At 48.3% G+C, this 23,956-nt stretch overlaps 1 protein-coding gene across 1 annotated transcript in view; it reads left to right on the plus strand.

Annotated features, from left to right (window-relative positions):
- Positions 1–23,956, plus strand: part of PTPN14 (protein tyrosine phosphatase non-receptor type 14) — a 151,511-nt gene that overhangs the window by 116,276 nt on the left and 11,279 nt on the right. The window contains 12 exon segments of the mRNA XM_070396862.1: positions 938–1,026; positions 3,974–4,061; positions 5,114–5,196; positions 6,706–6,763; positions 8,380–8,458; positions 10,518–11,152; positions 11,154–11,993; positions 15,099–15,242; positions 16,350–16,568; positions 19,619–19,747; positions 21,235–21,469; positions 23,448–23,611. Coding sequence (XP_070252963.1) covers positions 938–1,026; positions 3,974–4,061; positions 5,114–5,196; positions 6,706–6,763; positions 8,380–8,458; positions 10,518–11,152; positions 11,154–11,993; positions 15,099–15,242; positions 16,350–16,568; positions 19,619–19,747; positions 21,235–21,469; positions 23,448–23,611 — 2,763 coding nt within the window.

Consider the following 23,956-nt stretch of genomic DNA (forward strand, 5'->3'; position numbering starts at 1 on the left):
AACACGGTGAGAGCAAAGCCTAGAAGACAGAGATTCTGTAGGACGAAGAACCCCCTGATCAAAATACCATCCTGTCAATCAAATCTCTCACACACACACACACACACACACACACGTATTACCTCTTTATAGGAATAGATTGCTTTTAAAAAGAAAATAAAACATCTATCAGAAATTAAAAATGTGATATCGGAAATGGAAACTGTAATAGGTTAGAAGATAAAATTCAGAAAACCTCACCAAAAAACAAAGCAATGGGACGCGGGAGGCAGAAGATAAAATTAGAGGGCCAGCGCAGGATGTCCAACATCTGAATAATAGGAGTTCTACAGGGAGTGAACAGGAAGCACCAAGTAGTAATTCGAGAAAACTTCCCAGAACTGATAAATGTGAGGTTCTGAAGTAAAAAGCCAAGTTTAGTGGGTTCATAGAAGATACACACTAGGGCGTTAGTTGATGTAAGTTGGTGCCTCCAAGGGAGAGGAAACTGTGGGTCCATCCAGGCCTGCTGTTGCCTTCTTTTAAACAAGCTCTAAAGAATATTCAATTCTTCCAACTATGTGCATATATCATTGCATGTATGTAACGTGCATATATAATCAAGCTATGTGCATGTAAAATTTTAGTTTAGAAACCAGGGTAAACATAGATATTTACAGATGTTCGCAAAAGAGAACATCTGAACTGCCAACAAATCTGAGGAAAACCCTAAAATCATTTTAAACAGGAAAGGTGTGGTGACAGATTGAGAAAAATGTATACCTCGTATGTTAGGATGTACAGTGGGGCGCATCCCTTCAGGATCTAGTTGCCTGATTGCCATGATGCTGCTGCGACTCATTTGATTTATGGGCGAGAAATGGGGCGTGGTCCCCACGGGTTCCTGGACCGCTGGGCATCTGTTTCATCACCACTATCTTTCCTTGATCTCCTACAGGACAATCATGGAAACAGTGTGCACCTGGGCATTTTCTTTATGGGGATTTTCGTGAGAAACAGAATTGGAAGACAAGCAGTAATACACAGGTAGTCTTATTTGCTTTCTCCTCCCCTTCCCCCCTTGTCTTTTATTTCATTGAGGAACTAGACAAAAACCCACTACATAGAAAAGTTATTCAAATGATTGAATCCCACTGTTGATCAGAGTTGAGCTCTTCTCAACTCAGTTGAGATCAGTCCTCTGTGGGATTTAAGTGGTGATGGGGAATCTTATCTCACTTTTCCTGGAGGCCTGTTTGGGAGTGGGAGGGCGGGGATGGGGTGGGGGAGGCCTTCTTCCCACCTGACCCAGGAGGTGCATTATTGAACCCCACTGACCCAGGAGAATGGGAACTAAATTTTATGAGTCCGTTTGGAGACAGGCTCTCCAGTTGCCTCTTGCTGGTTCCCTTTGCTGGAATCTCCATGACCAGTCATTCAGTTCAGACTGACTGCTTCCCCTTGTCCTAACCACAGGTGCTAGAAGAGCGCTAACTAGTTTCTAGATTCACAAAAGAGGGTTAGTTATGAAGGTGTGTTTTGAAAAAGCAACCAATTTGTTACAAATTAAAGGACGTTGGGACTTTTTACTTTTTTGACCCTTTAACTCTCTTTTCCGTGTAACAGGCGTAGAACTAATATAGGGGTATGTCCGAGTGTCCCCTCAATGACATGCCAGTGAGCTTGCTTTGTATCCGTGCCCATAGATCCCATGTTAGTCAACAATCTGAAACAATCGCATGCTCGCTTTTATTTACAAGGGAAGACATGTGGCCTGTTATTTTTTGGAAGAACAGCTTTCCTGTGTGTGCATCTGGCGGGCATAGCTGTGCACTAGGGTAGAGGATCCAAGAAGGTCTTGGAGGGAAACACATAGAGAATAAATATTCTATGGAAGCCCTGGAGGTAAGCCTGGGCCAGCCACCTGCTCTCTGGGTCAGCGGTTGCCGCAGGTCATTGTGAGACACGTTTCCTACCAAAGGCTCCCTAATAGGCTTTTTTGTCCCCCTAGGTCTCCACTCTGCCATTACTGTTGTTCTTTATTTTTTCTTGCTCTTTGATTAGAGACATCATTGAAGCGTGAGTATGGAGAGAGATCTGTGGGGCTACTGAGTAAATTTGATTTTTGGATATACTTAGTCAACTCCATACAGCAACAAGAAATTATAAATTAATTGAGTAAAATATAGAAATACGTGCAGAGTTGTAACTATAACATTTGATGCATATCAAAGCTATCCAGGTATTTGGTCCTACACAGTTCTCCATAGCATGAGAGACTAAAGACTCTATTGAACTGAAAACTTTCCAATACTTGCCGAGTGCTCACTTCAAGATAGTGGTGCTGAGTTTTCCATAGCTAAATCAATGCTTTATTTTTATTTTTTTCCTTGAGCCTGGAGACGTAGACAAGTTTTGCCTTATAGCTAGCGAGGTTAAATAGAAGAAAATAGCAATTTGAAAGTTGGCTGGTCACAAGCCACACACAGGATGTGTTCAGTCTCCTTGGGAACTGCTTCCAGACCGCTTCCTTTAGTACTTTTCGTGACACTCCTCACAAGGTGGGAATTTATTTCTGCAATAATGCCACGTGAATCAGGCCATAGGTGAAGTTATATGGTGGAGTGAGGAGTGGATTCGGAGTTTTGGCAGTGGACTTGAAGGAATGGAGCCAGAGGAAACCAAATACTCTCTTCTCTAGAGACCTTCACTGAGAAGCATATAGCTTTGTGTCCAGATAGATGTGATCTGATGGGATTGTAGGTTGGCAGACAGCCGTGCTGAGCACCTGGAGCCGGTATGGCCCCAGCAGATGTACATAAACACAGTTGGTACTGGTGTCATGAAAAGGTGATTGGAGGAACATCTGGGAGCCCCAGGTATAGAAGTCACCCATCCCTGGTGAGCAGAGTGAGTGTGGCTAAGTCATGTACTCACATGCGTCTAAATTGCCTCATCACCAAACTAGAAGCAATAATAGCTGCCTTGTCTACCGTAGAGAGTTGATCAAGGAACCGTACTCTGTACAGATGGGAGGCAATATTATTACGTTCAATGCTTTCAGCAAACATTGAGCACCTGCTGTGTGCCAGGTACGCGGCTCCGTGCTTGGAATACAGAGATGCGGGAAGCAGAATCTACCCGGGGCATGGAGCTTATGGTCTAGTTTGGTTTCATCAGGGAGCTAGTCACAGAAGTAAGCAGTCATGATGCAACGTGGTAACCGGGAGAGGGTGACACCAGGCTCTTTCCTAGCATGTGGGTGGTTGGGGGTGAGGAAGGGCTGCCGAGAGAAGGCATGGATCATCCAGGCAGAGGGGGAAGTGTGACGAGGAAAAGCGCGATGGAGAGCAGTCAGTGGGCAGGAGTTATAGGTTGGGGCACAGGGTGAAGGGTAGGCAGTAGTGAGAGCCGGTTAGAAATGGGCTCCAAGTAGAATGGGAAGCAGTAGCTTACCTCCCCTTGTCTGGTGGTTATTTCTGTGTATCACCCTTTAGATAAGGTCTTCATGAGGAAAGAGGAGTGTGTGTGTGTAGTTCACAAAAATGTAGGCACATTAAATACTCACCTCCCAGGCATGTTTCCTAGGTGATGTGTCAGTAATGTACATGACAGCACAGAATCCACGTGGATTCTTCGCCTAGATTCTGGGAACATTGGACTTTCCAATAATATGTTCCTCCATCATTTAAAGCCAGGATCGCAGGAGATCCTTTGTCAGTTTGGAACTGGGAATAACAAGGCAGCAGAAGTCTCTTGCAAATGTCCCCCCTACTAGACAACAGTATCTAGATATTGTTTGCATAGGAGTTTTTAGCTATTTCAATAGATTCGGGTTGCACTTTCTATACTCTCGGCCTTGAGAGAAGGAACATTTTGCTCTTGAAAATATAGCTACGTCATCATTTATAAAATCAGCCAGTGACCCGCCTGTGAGGATTCATAAATGCATGGACTGTCTTGGGGCCAACACGGTTGCCTTTGTTTTGCGCAGGTGGAACGACATGGGGAATATCACTCATAACAAGTCGACCATTCTGGTGGAGCTCATCAACAAGGAAGAGACTGTGCTCTTCCACACGGTAAGCAAAGCGCATGCAGGCAGGGTCCGGCCGGCAGCTCGCCCCTTGGCTTCTCAACTCGTAGTGTCCTTCCTTGCTCTCCGTACCTTAAGCGAATAAATAAATGTTCTGTTGAACCGAAACTTCCAGCCTCTGGCTCAGTGCTGTCATTCCTCACTCCAGGATAATGATAGTGATTTCACATTCAAAACGCCTGCTTTCCAAGCTGAGGTTTGACTCTCGGATTGGGGTTCCTCCCCCTGCCTTCTGTGTGATGGATCGCATTGTCTGTCTGGCAGGCCACGTTCCTCAGCACTCTAGTTACAGCCCTCATCAAGCAACCTCTGATTCTGTTGCCTGGCATTTTCTTTTGCTGGCTGACCTGGGTTTTCTTTCCCAGCATCGCCCAAGCCTTGTCTGAAGTCAGCTGAGCGATGGCCCTTCCGTTGAGGGCCTCCTGCAGAGCCAATGCTGTGCAGCTCCCCGCCTCTCATTTAATGATGCTTGGTGCTCATTCCATGCTCTGCCTTCAGTCATTCATTTTTATTTTTATTTATTTCTTAAAATATATTTTTATTGATTTCAGAAAGGAAGGGAGAGGGAGTGAGAGATGGAAACATCAATGTTGAGAAAGAATCATCAATTGGCTGCCTCCTGCACGCCTCCTATTGGGGACTGAGCCCACAACCCGGGCATATGCCCTTGACTGGAATCGAACCTGGGGCCCTTCAGTCCACAGGCTGATGCTCTAGCCACTGAGCCAAACCAGATAGGGCCATTCATTCATTTTTAAAGCACTTAGTTTGGAATTATGTGAAGACATGCCAGTTCATCACCGTGCCCCCAAGGCCTTGGGCATAAAGGATTCTTTAACAGACAGTCTTGTCTTGTTGTCCTTTGATGGGCTTCATGCCTGTGGCTGCCACTGAATCTCAGCACGTTGGTGTATGGCTCAGGGTGTTACTTTGTGATTGACAGGAAGGGAGGAAGGGATGAGTCCCTATTTAGGGAATCCTTGTCAAATGCATATATAATCAAAGGAACGTTTATTTTTTTCCTCTGTCTTTTCCAAGGATGACATTGAAAATGCCAAGTATATCTCTCGGTTGTTTGCTACACGGCACAAGTTTTACAAACAAAACAAAATCTGTACTGAGTAAGTAAACGTTCCGTCTGCCCTCTGAATGGATGGTTTGGTCCGATTAAATGCACGTGCTTTGGGGATGTTGCAGATGGCTTTTCCCGTTCCCTCTCTTCCCCTCATTCCTTGTAGAAGCTAAAGGAGCGCGTTCACGCCAGGCGGGCCCGGGAGCGCTTTAATGATGAGGACTGTGTGGTGTAGTTAGAGCTTATGCCTAGAGAGCAGATAATTCGCAAATTGACTGTGAGCGTTGGACTGCCTGGATGGCTCGGCCCACTGTTGCCATTAGTGCCTTTCCAAGCTCTGCGATGAGTTTGGAGGAGCTGAGCTCTTCCCAATTTGCCAGGGCGCCCCTTCGTGTCAGACGCGGAGGAGGTTCAGAAGCGTGTGACACAGTGACGAGCCCGCTTGAAAGAGAAGACGCGCCTGTCATCCTCGGCCCCGCTTCGCTGACACAGTTGGGCAACCCCGCGTGTGCCTGTGGGTCATGGCATCTCCCTGTAAATGAGGGGCCAGGGCAATTAGAGGAGGACTGGGAGGACACTAATGGATGTCACCCGTCCGCGTGTGTGTTTTACATTTAATTTGGAAATAAAGATGATAAAGGGAGTCTGATGAGGGAACTTAAATGTGACCTGACCTTGGATACCGCGTGCTGGGGCTCACGCTCGTGTTGCCTTTCCCTTGATTGCCTTCAAAAGGTTGCTCCTCGGCAGAGTACGTCCGCGGTTGGGGCGCCCAACGTGTTTAATTTCGATTCAAAGAACGTCAGGGATGTAAATGCAAGAGAGGGACTGCCTTTCCACTGCCCCAGTGGACACATCCCAGGGTGTGCGAGTGTGGTCCTGACGCGGCGGCTGCATCACTGGGGCCTGCAGACTCTCTTCTCTGCACCACGCACGCTCTTTCACAGCAGTTGCTGCCATTGGCCGCTGTCAGGGTCTGGAAGTGTAGTGGATAGCATCAGATCTACCAGCCAAGTTTGCAAATGTAAATCAGAGGAGAGTTGACCAGAGCTACCTCCCAGCCCACATGCACACGCTCGCTCTTCTCTGGGGCAGGGATCCCTGCTAGCTCTTCTTTTGCAGGTCTTCTTTGCTGTGGCTGTTCATTTGCGAGGGTTGTCCTTGACATTAACAGGAGTCCTATAGTCAGCTTCTGTGGGGTGAATTACAAAATATGCGGAGAATTGAATTGTACTGTAATAAAATTCTGGTTCGACCATTTCTCAGCAAGCGGATTTACTATAAAATTTACCGATTATTTGTATTTCTTCTGTGGACTTCTCTTAGGATATCGGCAAACATCACATATTAGACTGAAAGCTAAAGAAATTGTATTTTCCCTTTCTACTTTGGCTAATAACCATTCCTTTCTTCTTCCTAACCAGTTAACCACCCAGAAATAATAGTTATGTTTTGCTGCGAATCTTACCGTCCTGTCTCCTTTCCCCTTTTCTCCCTCTCTTGTCTGTCTTGTATCTAGGAAATAATAACCATTCTTACTTTTCACCTTTTTGTGTAGACAATCAAATTCTCCACCCCCCATCAGACGCCAGCCCACCTGGAGCCGATCCTCTCTGGTATGTATAAAATATTCAGCAATCAAAAGTAGTCTGTGTGCTGGGGATGGAGTGTCCTTTTGTTGCTAATTTGAGAGGAGAGGTGATTGGTGCATTATGACAGGTGAGATCAGGTGAGAATGCAGAAGGGTGTAAGTCTTCCAAGTAGATGTGATGCGTATCCGTTTTGCCCCATTGTGCCCATCATGTCCGTCACTTCTCTAAGTGTGGCTGAAGGTTCAGCCCGCGAGTAAGTCTTATTCTGGGGGATGAGACCATGTTCCTTCAGCATGTAACCTGTTTCAATCCACTTGTTCTCATCTGCTGTTTTATCATTGTCCAGACGACCTTCCAGAGGAAGCCGGGGCTGCGAGGGGCTGCAAGGGCTGAGCCCCTTGCATGAATTTCGTGCGTTGGGCCTCTAGAATAAAAATAAAATGGAACATGTTTGTGGTAGGGCGAGGGAAGGGCTTTATTTGATTGACAGGAAGCTAAGACCTACTGAGATTAAATGACTTGCTCTGAATCACATGAGCAAAATATGATTTTATTTCCTTTGCTGGCTCACCAAATATTAAATTTGTCTAGCATTTTTTTTTTTTGTTGTTCTTTAAAAGTTTTACCATCCTCTGCAGATGGCAGTTATTCAGACTGAATCTGAATGGCCATTTTTAAGAGTCTTCGGGAAAAGATTCTTCACTGGAGGGGTAGGTGGTAGATGGTTGGATTCTCTACATTTGGTTCTGCGATGGGAAGGCCAGTATGTGGTCCCAAGAGCTACATGCTCATTGTTGTGGATCACAGTTCTGATTTTTACATCAGTTTCCAATTGGGCCCAGCCCAATACTACCCTGTCCCTCTTTGAGGTTGCTGTGGCGCTGTAAACTGGGTCATAGGTGCAGCTCTGATGATGTGTAGGAGTTCACGGCTCTAGGAGGGAGCCAGTTTTGAACAGAATGAAACAGGGTGCACCCTTATTCTCATTACTTCTTACGTGGACCATAATAATACATGTGTCCTGTGTTATTCCTTAAAGAAAGGCATCATCTACTTTACACAGTGTTCCCCCTGATATGACAGTCCAACCACTGTGCGTACACCTGAAACGAATACAAAATGATATTGAATGTAAACTGTAATTGAGAAATAAGATTAAAAAGCAACAACAATGACTGTCATTTGTAGATCAGTATTGGTCTCTTGAACTTAGAGAAAAAAAACAATTTGTTTCTTGGAGAGAGTGGGTTTCTTTGGTCACACTAAAACTTCTCTAGATAACCCAGCATGTTCTAGCCATTGTTAATGTATTTTACTCACCTATAAACTTTTGTCCTATTAAAAAGAGGCATTGGGAGCTTTGCAAGTGTATTAGAAAATAGATTACAAATAGATATGTTCATGTTGATTGTAGCCTCTTTGTCTTTCTCACCTTGAACCAGCCATCTTGTTTCTTCAGTCCTGACTTAGGGATGAGGAGCGGGTACGGAGGAGAAGGGGGGTGGGTCAGGGTAGACGGCAGAGCAGCCCAGCCTGCTCCCCTGCAGACGCCGGGGACTGTTGTGTGCTCGGCTGGCTCTCGGTGACAGCGGAGGGCCCTTTGCGAGAGGCCTACCCACCTGTGCTGTTCTCTGTTTCAGCCCCGGCAGCAGCCGTACATCTTGCCTCCCATGCACGTCCAGTGTGGAGAACACTACTCGGAAACACACACTTCGCAAGGTAACGCTGGCTTGCCATTTTCCCTTCTCCGGGTGAACGGTTGAGGACGGGGAAGCAGTAAAGAAGACTTTTTAAAAAGAGGATAGTGATGCTTTCAATTTTAATACTGTCATTGTCTGAATGGCAGCAAGCAGCAGCTTCGATTTGTGAAAAGCCATGGACTATCGTTTACCCCTGAGAGAGGAATTGCCCCAGAATTGGCTGCAAAAGGGAGCTGGGGAAGGCAGCGAGCAGAGTTCTCTTCTCCTCCGTAGAGAAGAGGGAGTGGCAGCAAAGCCCACGGGGGTACCCTTGACCCTCACTGCCAGTATCACAAAGCCCATCACCGTCGGTCAGGTTTTCATGCGGACAGAGAATACAGGCATCCAGAACAATTGAAAGAAATATACAAATAATCTCAACCCTTCACATTAGCTGTTGCTTCCCGTCTCTCCTGCCAGCCCCTGTCTCCCAGCACTTATAAAGGAAATCTGTTATATTCCTCTCTTTTAACTCATATGCAAAATGTGTGGGGGGGAAAACCCATTCCAATAATTATTGTAATAATAATAATTAACATTTATAGAGGAAGTCCTCTCCTTCGGCACTGTTCTCAGCACCTTCAATAATCCTCAAAATAAACCGTGGAGATGAGATAGGGATTACTATTATTTCCAATTTACAAATATAGGATTGGGATGCAGGAGGGTATTGGAGGGACTTGGATACGAAAATCAGTGTCTTGACCCTCAAGCCGGTGCTCTTGCTCGTGACACCACCTGCATCTCAAAGAAGGAATGGCATTAGATGTTGAACATTGACCGTGTGAAATGGAAAATGTCTTTCTACATTATCCTACGCTGGCTATTTTTAATCTCTCTGCACTGTCAGTGTGCGCATGAAAACTAAGACAATTAAGAGACCATCTAAAATGCAATAAAACATTACTGTGTATAAGCAGACTAGCACAGTAACCCTGCTTCCCTGGGCAGGCACCAGACCCCACCTACCAGTAGAGGCAGAGAAGTGCAGCCTTTGTCTCTCTGGTCGCCTGGTTTATCTTGACTGTTTCATCCCACCTGGTCTATGACCACACCCCTCCTCCTCAGCGGCTGAGCATTTACAGCCACCTTTTCTGCCTTTGTTCCTCTACTTGGCTCATACTTACATCTGTGGGATGAAACATGCATGTAGTTTGCTCACAGAAAAGTTTTGGCAAGAAGTTGCCTCCCTAGGGTGTGTGTGTGTGTGTGTGTGTGTGTAAGGAACATTGGACGCCTGAAATGGTTCTTACTTTCTATGTTCTAGCTCGTTAGGTACCTCCTTAAGCCGTGATTAAGTTTTATGTGGCCTGGGCTCGGTGATGAGATCAGGTCTAGGGGAGAGTGTTCGGCAGTGGCTGGGAGAACTCTTGGTTCCCATTTTGCCCTCAGTTGATTGCTGGTCAGGTGTTGGCCTTGCACGCTGACCTCCGGGCTACATTATCTGTCTTGTGTCTTTATGTTGGCTTAGCAGTCCCTCTGGTTGGTAAAGGGACCTTTCTCATTGTAGATCAGTTCCACGCACACAGTAACTTCAGAGCTATTGCCCTGTTAACCAGTTAACTGCCACAATATTTTGAATTTAATGGAAAAAGGTCCCCCGCTTGCGTCTATGGATGCTTATGGCGTACGAACCGGTTCAAGTTCTTGGCTTCTTGGCCCAGATAGCCTTCCTGAAGCGGAGCCCTGAACAAGAGAACAGGTCAACCCCACACGGAGGCCACACTTCCTGCCTGCTTTCAACGCTCATGGCAAGATCGAGAACCTACCAAGGGCCATCTATTCCAAATGTTCATTGCTTTCTTTGTTTAGATTCGCTTCTCCTTCTCAGGATGCTTTAGAATGTCCCTTCTGTATATTGGCATCTCATCCAGGCAATGTCAGGTTTGATGGAATGTGGGTGGAGCCCATGGGTGTGCGCTTTCTAGGACTTCTTTAGGTCAAATGTCACATAACCTAAGCTGTGACTTAGGTGAGGATAGACTTGATCGAAGCAGGATGGCGTGGTGGTTCACGGGCCTTTGTTTGACCTCTTGCAGACAGCATTTTCCATGGGAACGAAGATGCCTTCTACTGCAACTCCCACAACAGCCTGGACTTAAATTATTTAAACGGCACCATCACCAACGGCAGCGTGTGCAGCGTCCACAGCATCAACTCCCTGAACTGCTCCCAGAGCTTCATCCAGGCGTCGCCCGTCTCTTCCAACCTCAGCATCCCCGGGAGTGACATCATGCGGGCTGACTACATCCCTAGCCACCGGCACAGCGCCATCATCGTGCCGTCGTACCGGCCGACCCCCGATTACGACACGGTCATGCGCCAGATGAAGAGGGGGGTCGTGCACACGGACAGCCAGAGCCAGTCCCTGCGGAACCTCAACATCCTCAACACGCATGCCTACAACCAGCCGGAGGACCTGGTGTACAGCCAGCCCGAGATGCGGGAGAGGCACCCCTACACTGTCCCTTATGGGCCACAGGGGGGCTACGGCAGCAAACTTGTGGGTCCGTCCGACCAGATAAACCCAAAGAATAACTCGGTGCCCAGCAAGCCGGGGGCCAGCGCCATCTCCCACACGGTGAGCACCCCGGAGCTGGCCAACATGCAGCTGCAGGGCACGCACAGCTACAACACGGCCCACATGCTCAAAAACCATCTCTTCAGGCCGCCACCCCCCCTACCCGCGGCCCCGGCCCGCCACCAGCACCCCGGACCTGGCCAGCCACCGCCACAAGTACGTCAGCGGCAGCAGCCCCGACCTGGTGACCCGCAAAGTGCAGCTGTCGGTCAAGACCTTCCAGGAGGACAGCGCCCCGGTGGTGCACCAGTCCCTGCAGGAGGTGAGCGAGCCGCTCACGGCCACCAAGCACCACGGCACGGTGAACAAGCGCCACAGCCTGGAGGTGATGAGCAGCATGGTGCGGGGCATGGAGGCCATGACGCTCAAGTCCCTCAACATCCCCATGGCTCGCCGCAACACGCTCCGGGAGCAGGGGCCCCCCAAGGAGGTGCCCGGGGGCCACGAGGTCCCCCAGCTGCCCCAGTATCACCACAAGAAGACCTTCTCGGACGCCACGATGTTGATCCACAGCAGTGAGAGCGAGGAGGAGGAGGAGCCCGCGGCACCGGCGCCCCGGATCCCCGGGCTGCGCGAGAACATGGAGTACAGCGCCCAGCTGCAGGCGGCCTTAGCGCGGATCCCCAAGAAGCCCCCGCCCGAGTACCCCGGCCCCAGGAAGAGTGTCAGCAACGGGGCGCTGAGGCAAGACCAGGTCAGCGTCCCCCCGGCCATCGCCAGAGCCAGGGTGCTGAGGCACGGGCCGGCCAAGGCCGTCAGCGTCTCCCGAGCCGACCAGCTGGCCGTCAACGGGTCCTCCCTCGGGCCGTCCATCTCGGAGCCCGACCTGACGAGCGTGAAGGAGCGGGTCAAGAAGGAGCCCGTGAAGGAGAGGCCGGTGTCCGAAATGTTTTCCCTGGAGGATAGCATTATAGAAAGAGAGATGATGATCCGGGTAAGTGTCCTCCCCTCCCGGGCCATCTGGGGGGACAGTTCACACGCTGGTCTCCCCCGCAGCCTCCTCTGCTCCTTGTCCCTGAGAAAGTTCACGGCGGAAGCACCTGTCGCAGACACTGAAGAAGGTGCGAGGCGCGTTCAGGGACAGGTTAGGGAGGTGGAGGGTCACTGGCATTTAAACAGGTGGCATTTTATTTCACAAAACTTTGTGCTTGCCCCTTCAAATACATCTTCCATTCTCCTACACGGATGCCGATGGGTACGCTTGGTACAAAGTGCAGTCATGGAGTTGGGATGTTCCAGGCTGGTGGTGTTGAGGTTGAGGTTGAGGTCGTGGCCAGTATTTTGCTGTTTATTCAGGATCCGACTTCCTGTGTGAGCTGCCAGGAGCTCACCTTCCTGCACCGGTTGGTGTTTTGTGTGTGTGTGTGTGTTTTTTTTCCCAGGGGAAAGCTTTTCCCCCCCAGTTAGATATTAAAAGAACAACATCTCCTGAGAGTTTTTCGTATCTATGAATCTATATGTCAGGATGGCTCGCCAATATTGACCAGCCTGTGTGCAGCGTGTCAGCTTGAGTTTCAGATTTTTTTTCAATAGACGGTTAACACAAAGCCAAGAAAGTTACAGTAAACTTGGAAGTTTATTGTTGAGCTGCAATTCTCCGTTAAGCTTAGTCTATTAAGAATTCAGATACATGTATGTGAATGCACATGCACACACACACATGCGCACACACACACATGCACAGTGGGAATCAACCTGCAAAGAACCGTCAAGGGCCAATGTTTAAGGAAGCCAAGTTCCTGGGTTCAGAATCTAATCTGCAATGACTTCATTACTTCATTCAAACCTTCGAGCATCTTCAGCCTCACAGACGGCCATCCGTGGAATGGCCCAGGTGTAACTGTTCCCACAGTTGGCAAACCCAGAGGGAACTTGTGAAAGATGTGCTTGGGCCTCTCGCAGTACAACCTGTGGGCTGGGAGAGGAAATGCGAGGTGGTTGCCTCAGGGGAGAGCTTTCCCAGCTTGGAAAAGTGATTTATTGGCAGAAAAGGGTTTTTCGGCACTTCTTGGCCCCAGGCTCCTTTAACACAGCTCAGCCTGTCAGTCTACACTTTGCTCACTTGATACTTATTGATGCCTCCACGGTCCCTTCCCGTTGCCTCATTTTGGTCAAATTCCTCCACTTCCCTTGTTACTCGTGTTAAACAAAAGCCTGCAGCCAACCCCATGGTGCTGGTTCCCTACCTGGAGCTTCAGGCCTGACACTAAGGAGCAGGGGTTCCCACTGTGTCCCACATGCTGTCCCATCCCGTCCAGGGGGGTCATCATGACCCCATCCCTACTTCATTCTCCCCGTTGAACTTTTCCCCAAATCCTGTCTACTCAGGAGCTCAAGGACTCCTCCCCAGGCTGGTGTCCCGGCCTCAGAGCAGGTTTAGGAGGTTCTTCAGCAAACCAGTGTGCCAGGCACGATGACGACAGTGCCAAGTGGTTCTGCACCTGGTTTTATACGAAGAAACAACCCCAACCTCCTCCCCACATCTCAGATGCTTCTCTGCCCTCCGCACCGATGGGCAGCTTTTGCTGGGCTTCGCAGGAATAGATGATAAGAGAAGGCTGTCTGGGCCTCTCCAGGGTAAGAGCAATGAGAAAGTTACACCCGATGGGAACACGAGGGGACAGGCATGGTGAGAATTGCCCTGCAGCCAACTCTCCATAACTCAGGAGCTGCTGGTGTGTTGAATGGTTGACTCAGGCCTGCTCTTTCCATCCCTCCTCTTTCTGGCTCCTCCTGCTGCTTAAGGACATTTCACGTTTGTAGCCCCGGAACCAGGAATCAGCTGCAGGGACGAGAAAAGGCCCCATCAGGTCTTTGGGTTATTTTTTTAAAAAAATTCTCTGGCTATAAGCTGACACGGTAAGTGAGAAGAGGCTAAGAGATACAGTGTACCACTGGGCTTTCCTTTCTCACTAGGTGAGTTCATGGCCATTTGCTGTAAGCCCAGTTGGTCACGGTGCCTGGGGCAGAAGCAGAGCCATTGGGAAGACCCCAGTTATTGTCCTCTCAAAACCTTGCAGAATTGTGAAACCAATTCCCAACTAAAGAGAGAACAGGAGAACAGTTTCTCTTTCACAAAAAAAAACACCTTGGAAGCAAACAAACAAAAAAACACAAAAATTTAAATTCAAAATCTGCCTGGGCTAGAGAAACCTAGGTCACTATTTGTAAGAGTCTTACACCCTGTGGCTGAAATTCATGGGTCCTCTTCTCACGCTGTCTCAGTTAATCCTCCTCTGAGAAGCTCTGTTTGTAGGTCTGAGGGGTCGGCCAGTCCCTGGTGGAAGTGTCGTAACTTCACAAACCAGGGCTCCATTCCTACTGCAGGGGCCACAGAGGGGATGAGTGTGATGCCATCCCCTGCACCCATGGTTCTAACAAGACACTGCTCTCTGGGGAATAAATTTATAAATGATAGACTAAGAAAAAAAATACCTAAAAGGTTTGAAAAGAAACCAAGGGTAAGATGATCCCCTCACCTGTGGAGGCCGGAAGAGTCTGCAAATTGGTTTTACTTCTGTTTGCATCAAAATCTCAAAATGGTAACCCTCATCTGTTTCTATGCTTTATTTTTTTAAAAAATATGTTTTTATTGATTTCAGAGAGGAAGGGAGAGGGAGAGAGAAACATCAGTGATGAGAGAGAATCATTGATTGCCTCCTACAGGCCCCACACTGAGGATCGAGCCCACAACCCAGGCATGTGCCCTGACCAGCAATCGAACCGTGACCTCCTGGTTCATAGGTCGACACTCAACCACTGAGCCACGTCGGCCGGGCTGTTTGCAGTCTTTGCTCTTATTTGTTTGTTGTGTGTTCGTTTATTCATCTGCTTTAAACTAAAAGCGCAGGAGTCCCGGAGGGACGGGCTTCCTCAGGCACGGTGGGAATTAATGGGTAGGCTGTGTTTGAATTCGCCCTACTAATGGTGGTTGTCTGCATTCCTTGGCTGGGGAGTTACAGATTTGGGGAGATTAAAACACATTCCAGAATTCTCCCGGTATTGTAAACAATGAGAACATGCCTTTTCTTGCCACAAGAATCTAGAGAAGCAGAAGATGGCAGGCCTGGAGGCGCAGAAGCGGCCTCTGATGTTGGCAGCGTTGAATGGCCTCTCGGTGGCGCGGGTCTCGGGGCGGGAAGACGGCCGAGTTGATGGCACCCGGATTCTCATGGACGAGAGGGTAAGCCCTGGGCGTGTCAAGCATGTGATTTATTCCCTGTGCTCTTCGGATTCCTGAGCTCGCTCTTTGCCCGAACATGCCAGCACCGAGGTTTATGGGATGAATCAATTCTTCAGGTTGAGATTAGCAAGACGTAGTCTGACTGTGTTGTATTAAATGGGTCCCTACCAAGTTACCAAGTACCTACTGTTCCTTTGTCAAGGTGGCGCGGTGATGGCCGACCGAGAGACCGGCCCCTAAAGCCCCTAACGGGCCATAGGGCCTGGGTCAAGCCACTCATTTTCTTCGGGCCTCTTTCCCTGTTTGCAAACCCGAGAAAGTTGCAAAGACGATTGCCGTCGCTCTCAGGGTCTGTGATGTTTATGAATGGTCAGCGTTTATTAGGAAGTGAGTCGTTTACCCAAGCATTTATAGAATTCTCTGGAACACCATCCCCTCCACCCACGGTCAGAATAAGGGGCATGTTAGTGTTTCCGAGGTGGGGAAAGTGTGCCTTTAGCCCCTGAAATTGCAATCAGGGGTTAAAGAAACAGGCTTCGTGTGCTCATAACATCAGGGTTTTAGATTGCTGTCAGTACATATGAAGTATTAGAATGTTTTTAAAGCCAGGAGGGATTTCAGAGGAATCATTTAATCCAATCAGTACCTTTTATTGTAATTAGTAGTTGGGCCGTGGGAAAAATAAAGTGAGTGGGCTATAATCCCCAGAACTGCAGGGCTATGGACCAACATCATCTTTATATTCATCTCAGTAAAATGGGCTGGATACGTGCAGAAAAGGGGGTTTGGATCATGAAGAATAACAATCTCCTCACATTAAGACTTCAAACAGAGGTGTTAGTGACACAAATACCAATTTTGAACTTCACCTCTTGCCTGGCTTTGCTGATTCATCCTGTTGAAGCTGTGAATGAGAAGGAAATTGGTGGTTGGACAAGAGAAACTAGCACTGTGGTTACTAATGAGACCAAATCATCAAGCATTCGTTGGGCATCTGGACACTGCTTAACTAGCAGCCTCACTGTCAATATTTAAAGAAACCCCGTGGTTTTGTTGGGACTTTGGGGTGCGATCGGTCAGTGAGCTGAAGGTTCATTTCTGTTGCAGTTCAGGACCCTGAAGAAGAAGCTGGAAGAGGGCATGGTGTTCACGGAATACGAGCAGATCCCAAAGAAGAAGGCCAATGGCATTTTCAGCACAGCGGCTCTGCCAGAAAATGCCGAGCGCAGCCGGATCCGCGAGGTTGTCCCCTACGAGGAGAATCGCGTGGAGCTGATACCAACCAAAGAAAACAACACAGGTTACATTAACGCCTCCCATATCAAGGTGAGCCGGGGAGCGTGCTGGGAAGGTTTGTGGAAGATGCCGGGGGTTAAAGGTAAAAATGCCGGGAGAGAAAAATGTAGGACGGCTGCCACTGTGCGTCTTGGCTTGTCCCCAGACCCCGAGGGAATGTTTTTGAACTTCTGGGCTTTTCTGACTCAACGGGAAGGGCATGCCCAGCACTGCAGACAGAAGGAAGCTGGCGGCCTTGGCAGAAGCTCGGGTCAGCTATTTCTGAAGCTTGCTCTTTACAGAGGATTTAACTTTTTCTCCTCTCTGTGGGTTATAACTCTCCCCCAGACTCACAGGAGAACCCGAGGACTGTCCTTTTCCATTTGTAATGAGCGGACGATGGAGACTTTGGAAGTCACAGGCATTATCTTACTGTCGCTGAAGCTTTTGTGATGCTCAGGAGTCACAAAACGTACCATTCTCCCTGGTAATACGACAGGTGATGCGTTTGACACCTGACTTTGTCCCCAAGTTGCATGATGTGTAGAAGAGCGGGCGAATGTAATCATAAACCATGGAGGCGTGCTTGCCAGTGACTTGCAAGATTTGCCTCCTTGTCCAGTGCGTTAGGGTCATTCAATTTCTGTTAATATTTCAGAAACTTAAACCTTTTTATCTCAGTATTTCATAGACTTGAAAATTAGTCAGCTTAGTTTGGCCCCCGTTAGAATTCAGAGATAAGGATGCTCGTGTTAGATGTTTCCTAAATCGCTTACTTTCCTCGGTGTCCCTGATAACAGAACATACGTGTTTAAATCGTCACCATTTGCTCTGCCGTCTGAAATAGAAGAATTTATGCACATACCGCTGTTAAAGCAGTTGTTACAAAACGTTTTTAAACAGGATAAGGCTCACATTATGAGTCCGGCATGATCAGTAACCTTAGAAACCTGTTTCTGGTTTCATCCAGGGTTATTTCCTTTCCTCATTGGGCTTTTCAACTGTAGCCAGAACCTTGGTAGATTCCTTTGAGCCTCCAAAACACAGCCAGATGTCTGGCTCCTGTATCAGTTCTAACAGTTTTGAATCAAAATATGAAAAGTGAACCAGGGTGTGGGGTGTAGTGTTTTTGCACACAGGGCATAGATAACCATGTATATTTTTTTAATGTATCAGGAAGTACTGTCAAAAGAAATATGAAAGAGTCTCATCCTGGATCAGGTTGCATATTTTATTCTCATTTTTGAGAATGAGAAGGAAAACAATAAAAAAAAAACGAGCCCCAGGAAACGAGTCTTAAGTAAACTGATGATGGTGCGTGTCATGGGCTTCGTCTGGCTTGACAAACAGTGGCCAGAATAATGTGGTCAAACAAGGATGCGGCTCCCACAGCTGCTTTGTGATAGAAAGTCTGTGGAACTCTGCTGTGGCGATGTTTTACTGTCTTCTTCTGTGGCCCAGTCTCCCCTCCCATTTTCCATCTGCTGCCTGGAAAAAGCCGTCCCTGTGCCTCAGCCGTGCCCACGGGGTGCACTGAGCAGAGGCATTCCCTTCCTCAGTGTTCTCCGGGGCCCACATTTCATCTTGCGGATCTGGGTTAGACATGGGTGCGTTTCATAGACCCGCAGAGCTTGCAAGAACTTGTCGGTGCAGTCGGAATCGAGCGGTGTACCTTGCCAACGTTTGCTCCCCGGGTTCCGAGCCGCCGTTAACACAGAGCAGATTGATTTGCTCCAGAGGTGGAATCACATCTGTGAAATCTACCTCCGTAGCCTTGCTGGTTGTGTTTTTAATGCCGTTTTTAATACCCTCCTGTCAATACTTGGAATTTGCTGAAGGCCCCAGGCAGCAGCAGCCGCCTCTGCGAGTATTTACGGTTCCTATATGTTGGATGCCAGGGAGGCTAATGTTTAAAATCACAGCTCCACAGACAACCCAGCGCCTCGCCAGCCGGCAGCTATATGGATGCTATCTCCCCCGGAACTTGGAAAACGGATCTGGCTTGCCAGCGTTGACCTAAACATGCCTTGTGTAATGAGACAATTCACTGACGCTGTTTTTTTTGTTTGAATCAAGTAGGCATATAGTTTCATAAAACAAATGAGGGGGGAAAAGCTTCAAACAATGATCACTTCATTGCTCCTAGAACTATGTAGAGATCTGCACTGGTGGAGTGTGAGGGGCCTGGCTCTGCAACGCCAAGGCACAGGAATGGAAGGGGACATGAAAGAGTCCTCGCAAAGGCTACCATCTCCCCCGGATGGCACGGCCTTCAGCACTCAGCTCACAACTTACTATGGTTGTCCGCCGCTGAAATTTACAGCTGCAGAATTCTCCTCCCAAGCCCACCCTGAGCTGTATGGGGTAACGGTTTGATTTTCTAAAACCATCTCACGGCTCCGAAGTTTGGCTGGACGCTGTGAATGGCAGAACATCATGTGTGGTTGACTTAAGTGCCTTCATGATGCCTCCACCGTGTGTGGCACAGGGAGTGGCGGGTACAGCCGAGGTTCATGACACTCTTCCCATCAGGTCCGCAGCAGCAGAAAGACATTCCTCCTGGAGGGTGTTACTCCATGGTGGACGTCGTTATTGTTTGAAAGGACGCCGCGGAGCACTGTTTCTCAAACTGGGGGTCACGGTATAGCAGTGGGGTGTAGAGTCCATTTAGAGTCACGACCAGTTTGGGTGGTGGTGGTGTATTTTTTGTTTGTAAATAGACTAGAATAGAGAAAAGAATGGAAATGATCAAAGTGCATTGTACACAAGCATCACTCTCGTTTCTGTAATAAATTGTTAGGCTACACACACACACACACACACACACGCATACGCATATTCACCTAACGTGTGTGTGTATGTGTGTGTGGATATGTTTATGTATATGTGTGCTTTTAAAAAATGCACTGGTTTGTGCATAATTCCTGGGTGTTACAGTAAGAAAAAACGATTAATAGCATTTTCATGTGAGAATGTCTCCATCGCCCCCTGTGGCCTCAGGGGTTTTAATGTTGGCACAGAGCCATGTGGCCACCCGTGGTCAGCAGGTACCTCGGTCCAGGATTGGGGGCTGCCTCACCGATGCTTTCCTTGGTTTGCAGGTGGTGGTTGGCGGGGCCGAATGGCACTACATCGCCACGCAGGGGCCCCTGCCGCACACGTGCCATGACTTCTGGCAGATGGTGTGGGAGCAGGGAGCCAACGTGATCGCCATGGTCACCGCGGAGGAGGTAAGGGGAGTGGCCGGCAGCCCCCTGTTCCAGGGGGAGGGGTGGCCAGAAAATGGGCTTCGTGTCGGGGACTTGGCTGCTCCGTGCTGCTTCCTGCGGCACCATTTCTCCGCAAATCCTCTTCCTTTGGCATGGCACTGTCTCCTCTTCTCAATTCCACGTAGTTGGGTTTCGTTTCCCAAAGATAATCTGTTGGCTCCCATTTTCATCAACTTTTCACTCTTTTCCCTGCATTGCCATGAACGGAAATTAAACCAAAAAGAACCAGCTCACTTCTGTGTGCCAGACAACACCATCCATAGTCTTTGCCCTGGGACTCGAGAACCTGGGCTGCTGTGGGTGAATCGGCACATGTTCCAACCACGGCCATGGCCGGCTGACATCCCTCATGCTTATCACAGAAGGAGCCCGGAGCTCTGGGGCCTGTAGAGGTCTTTATTCTTTAGGGAGAGAAAAATAATGTGTTTTCTTCCTTTGCCAAGTCACACAGTTGTTCTGTTGTAATAGAGACGTCTACGTTATGAAAATGGGCACACCCCACCGAGCAGTTCACCAGGGGTTGCTGTCTTTGGGGGGGAAGAGGTTTTAGGTTTCTTTTCTTGTCACTTGCTCAGTGTTTTATCTTAACCACTTAAGGGACTAGCTTCGTGTGGTTTTGACCAATACTTATGGGGTTACCCTTTTGCTAACAATTTTTAAAGGTGGGGAACAGAGATCATTGAAAAAAGTCACATTTTCTTCATGGACTGTTCTGAGCAGCTGCTTTCCAGAACAGCCCATTGGAAGATACTGGTGGCCCTGGCTGGGTGGCTCAGTTGGAGCGTCATCCCGTCCACCTGGTTGCGGGTTCGATTCCCAGTCAGGGCACATACCTAGGTTAAGGGTTCAATCTCCGTTTGGGGCACATGCAGGAGGCAACCGATTGGTGTTTCTCTCTCACATCTCTCTCTCTCGCGCTCTCTCTCTCTCTCTTCTCTCAGTGAGATCTAATAGAGAGAGCCCTGGACTGAACATCAGAAATGCAGAGTGTAACCTGGATTGACCATTAAGACGCGGTCACTCCCCTGCCTGAGTTCACTCCATCCCCTCGGACAGCTTCCCACTGTCCGTGGAGTGAAACCCAGACTGCCTCCCATGGACCAGGAGGCCTTTCCGACCTCCTCGCTACCACCTTCCTCCTGTTTCTTTAACACCCAAGCATGTTCTCACCTCTAGACTTCGCTCTGGCTCTTCTCTCTCTGACATTCAAGTGCAGCTCAGTTGTGAATCTTTTAAATTTTCCGTTGATGTAGCTGCCATTGTACATCTTCTTATGGGTCTTAGCTAAGATTTGTAGGATCTAATCTGTGATAGACACTGCACAGTGCTACTGAGTTAGTGACTTAGAAGCTATTCACGTTTCTCCCTATCCTGAGATTTTAAGATTAAGAGGATAAGCGCTTGCTTCCCTTGACTAATTTCCAACTTTACTTTTGTGTGTGATTCAGGAGGGCGGACGCACCAAGAGCCACCGATACTGGCCCAAGCTGGGTTCCAAGCACAGCTCAGCCACCTATGGCAAGTTCAAGGTCACCACGAAGTTCCGAACAGATTCTGGTTGCTATGCAACCACAGGCTTGAAGGTCAAGCACCTTTTGTCTGGACAGGAAAGGACGGTGTGGCATTTGCAGTATACTGACTGGCCAGATCACGGCTGCCCGGAGGATGTCCAAGGATTTCTGTGTAAGTGTTCTCTTCCCAGCAAGGGTTTTACCAACTGTGTCAGTGGTCTGATCTGTTGGAGGTGAAATGGAAAGAGAGAACGCTCTCTATTAAGTGGAAAAAATATTATAACAGGGACGTATCTGTCCCTTCTTATGCGCAACAGAGAAGACAAATATATGTCACTTACCATATTCTCTTTACCTTTTATGCAGCTAAGCTACTAAAACTGTGGTAAACTAATTAATTCCACTTTGATTTAGAACTTCACTCATGAATGAATAATTATTTGGATACATGTTTGAACCTTGAAAACATGCTACGTAAGCCCTGGTTGGTGTGGCTCAGTTGATTGGGCATGGTCCCACCTTGAGTTTATTTTGACATTCATTTAGAATGGGAGGCAGAGGGGGAAAGAGAGAGAAGACAGGTTTTTAAAAGCCTAAATGTACCATTTCACAAATTCCAACAGAAAGATTTCTCTGCATACTTATACGTTGATAAAGGTGTTTAGTTTCCCACTAACATGATGATGGTGCTGGAGTTGGACACTGAAAGTGGAGAAGAGAAAGGTGATTGGAATCAAAGAATCTAGAGCGTGATGGAGAGGGTTTGTGAGTTGCTGAGGTTTGTAGCTCAGATACTAATAAGGCAGGGCAGTGACCTCCGCAGAACTCGCTTTCCTCACAATAGTATTCTTTTTGGTCCTTTCCAGTAATCCTTCCCTAATTAACTAATCAGAATTTTCTCCAAGACACAGAACATGGGAACAATAAAAGTAGAGCACTTAAAAAAAATAGACCAGTTTGATGATTGACTAACAGCTCTGATAATATAAGATTGAGTCTAAAAGGGGGTTAAAATGATAGCCAAATCTTTAAAATCAGAACCCACTGCGGGAAGGCCGATCTAAATTACTGAAAAAATATAGAAAATTTTTTTAAACAGTGTGAGTGCGTTCATTCACATGGCTAAGGGACTCTAGACCAGTGTGTCGAGTCAGGTCCTAGAATGTCTGATAAGCGCTTAATAAGGAAAACAGGAGTTCTTATTGACTGTACGTAAAACAGATGCTTCTAGATGAACCAGACCAGGTTGCATGCCCTTTTTCCTCTTCACCAATTTGACCATTTTCCTGAGTCTCGTGTATGTAGCTCCATCAGGGTGAGCTTTTTCTGAGTGCCCAGGCCTTCCAATCTGCTTCTCCCTGAGCCAGCCACTACAAAATCTCAATTATTAATCGACTTTCTCCACTTCCTGGACTGTTTACCCTTTTTTTTTTTTTTAAATACATTTATACCCTTATTTTTTTATGGTCCTGAAGGACAGTGTAATTTTTCATTTGTGCCCCAATGGAGTAGTGAGCTAGGCAGATGCTGGGAGGGATGGGGAAGGTGGCACGACTCCCCCCAAACATGTGGCCTCCAGAAATGGGGCTGGGGGTGGCTTACCTTGAGCTGCTCAACCAGTTGGAATCCAAGCTGTAAAGCAGGCCCCCCGATGTCTATTTTAAAATCGAAAAACGAAGTCGAGCCTCGGCTGACATTCGCTCATTCAGGGAGGGGAAGGGAGACGGCAGATGGAGGCTCTTCCCACCAGACACGGGCGCTGCCAGGCGGGCGTTTCAAGGGGACCTCGCTGGTGCTCTGATCCCCGTCTGTTAATAGGAGGAATTGCTGTAAGTAATGTCGAGACTCATCTGCTTGGGGGACTTGGGGATTTGCAGAGGGGAAAACCGAATTTAATTTTTTAAAAAGAACGATTTAATTCAAAGAACAAATTCTCCCATGGACTAATTGACTCCCAGCTGGTCCTCTCTGGCTCCGGGACTGTACCGTGGGTACCAGCCAAATAATTAGTGTCTTGTAAGAACTGTAAATCACTGTCACTTAAAAAAAAAAAAAAAAAAGATTCCCCATCCGTGTTGGCTTCCCCCGCCCGGCTCCTGGAGGCAAAGCCACGCGGGGCTCGCGTGACGGACGTGCCCTTTGTCTTGCAGCCTACTTGGAGGAGATCCAGTCGGTGCGTCGGCACACCAACAGCATGCTGGAGGGCACCCAGAGCCGGCACCCGCCCATCGTGGTCCACTGCACCGCGGGCGTGGGCCGCACCGGCGTGGTCATCCTCTCCGAGCTGATGATCTACTGCCTGGAGCACAATGAGGTGAGTCTCCCGGGGCCTCCTGAACCCTCCACCTGGGGACAGAGCTGCACCCTGGCCGGGCCTCGCCTGCGCCCTTCTTTCCCGGGGCCCGATTCCCTCTGTCCTGACGAGAGCTTTCCACAGCCCTGATCCCTGCTCGGGCTCTGACACTCCCAGGCCTGGTTCTCTCTTGTCTTTCACTGCCCTGTGCTGACACCCATATCATAGACCAGGGGTCCTCAAACTACGGCCCGCGGGCCACATGCAAATACAGATATTGTATTTGTTCCCGTTTTGTTTTTTTACTTCAAAATAAGGTATGTGCAGTGTGCATAGGAATTCGTTCATAGTTTTTTTTTTAAACTA

The sequence above is a fragment of the Myotis yumanensis genome, unplaced genomic scaffold (assembly GCF_028538775.1).
Source record: "Myotis yumanensis isolate MYYU_CA2020_CCGP unplaced genomic scaffold, mMyoYum1.0.hap1 SCAF_17, whole genome shotgun sequence".
In the NCBI taxonomy this organism is placed as follows: domain Eukaryota; kingdom Metazoa; phylum Chordata; class Mammalia; order Chiroptera; family Vespertilionidae; genus Myotis; species Myotis yumanensis.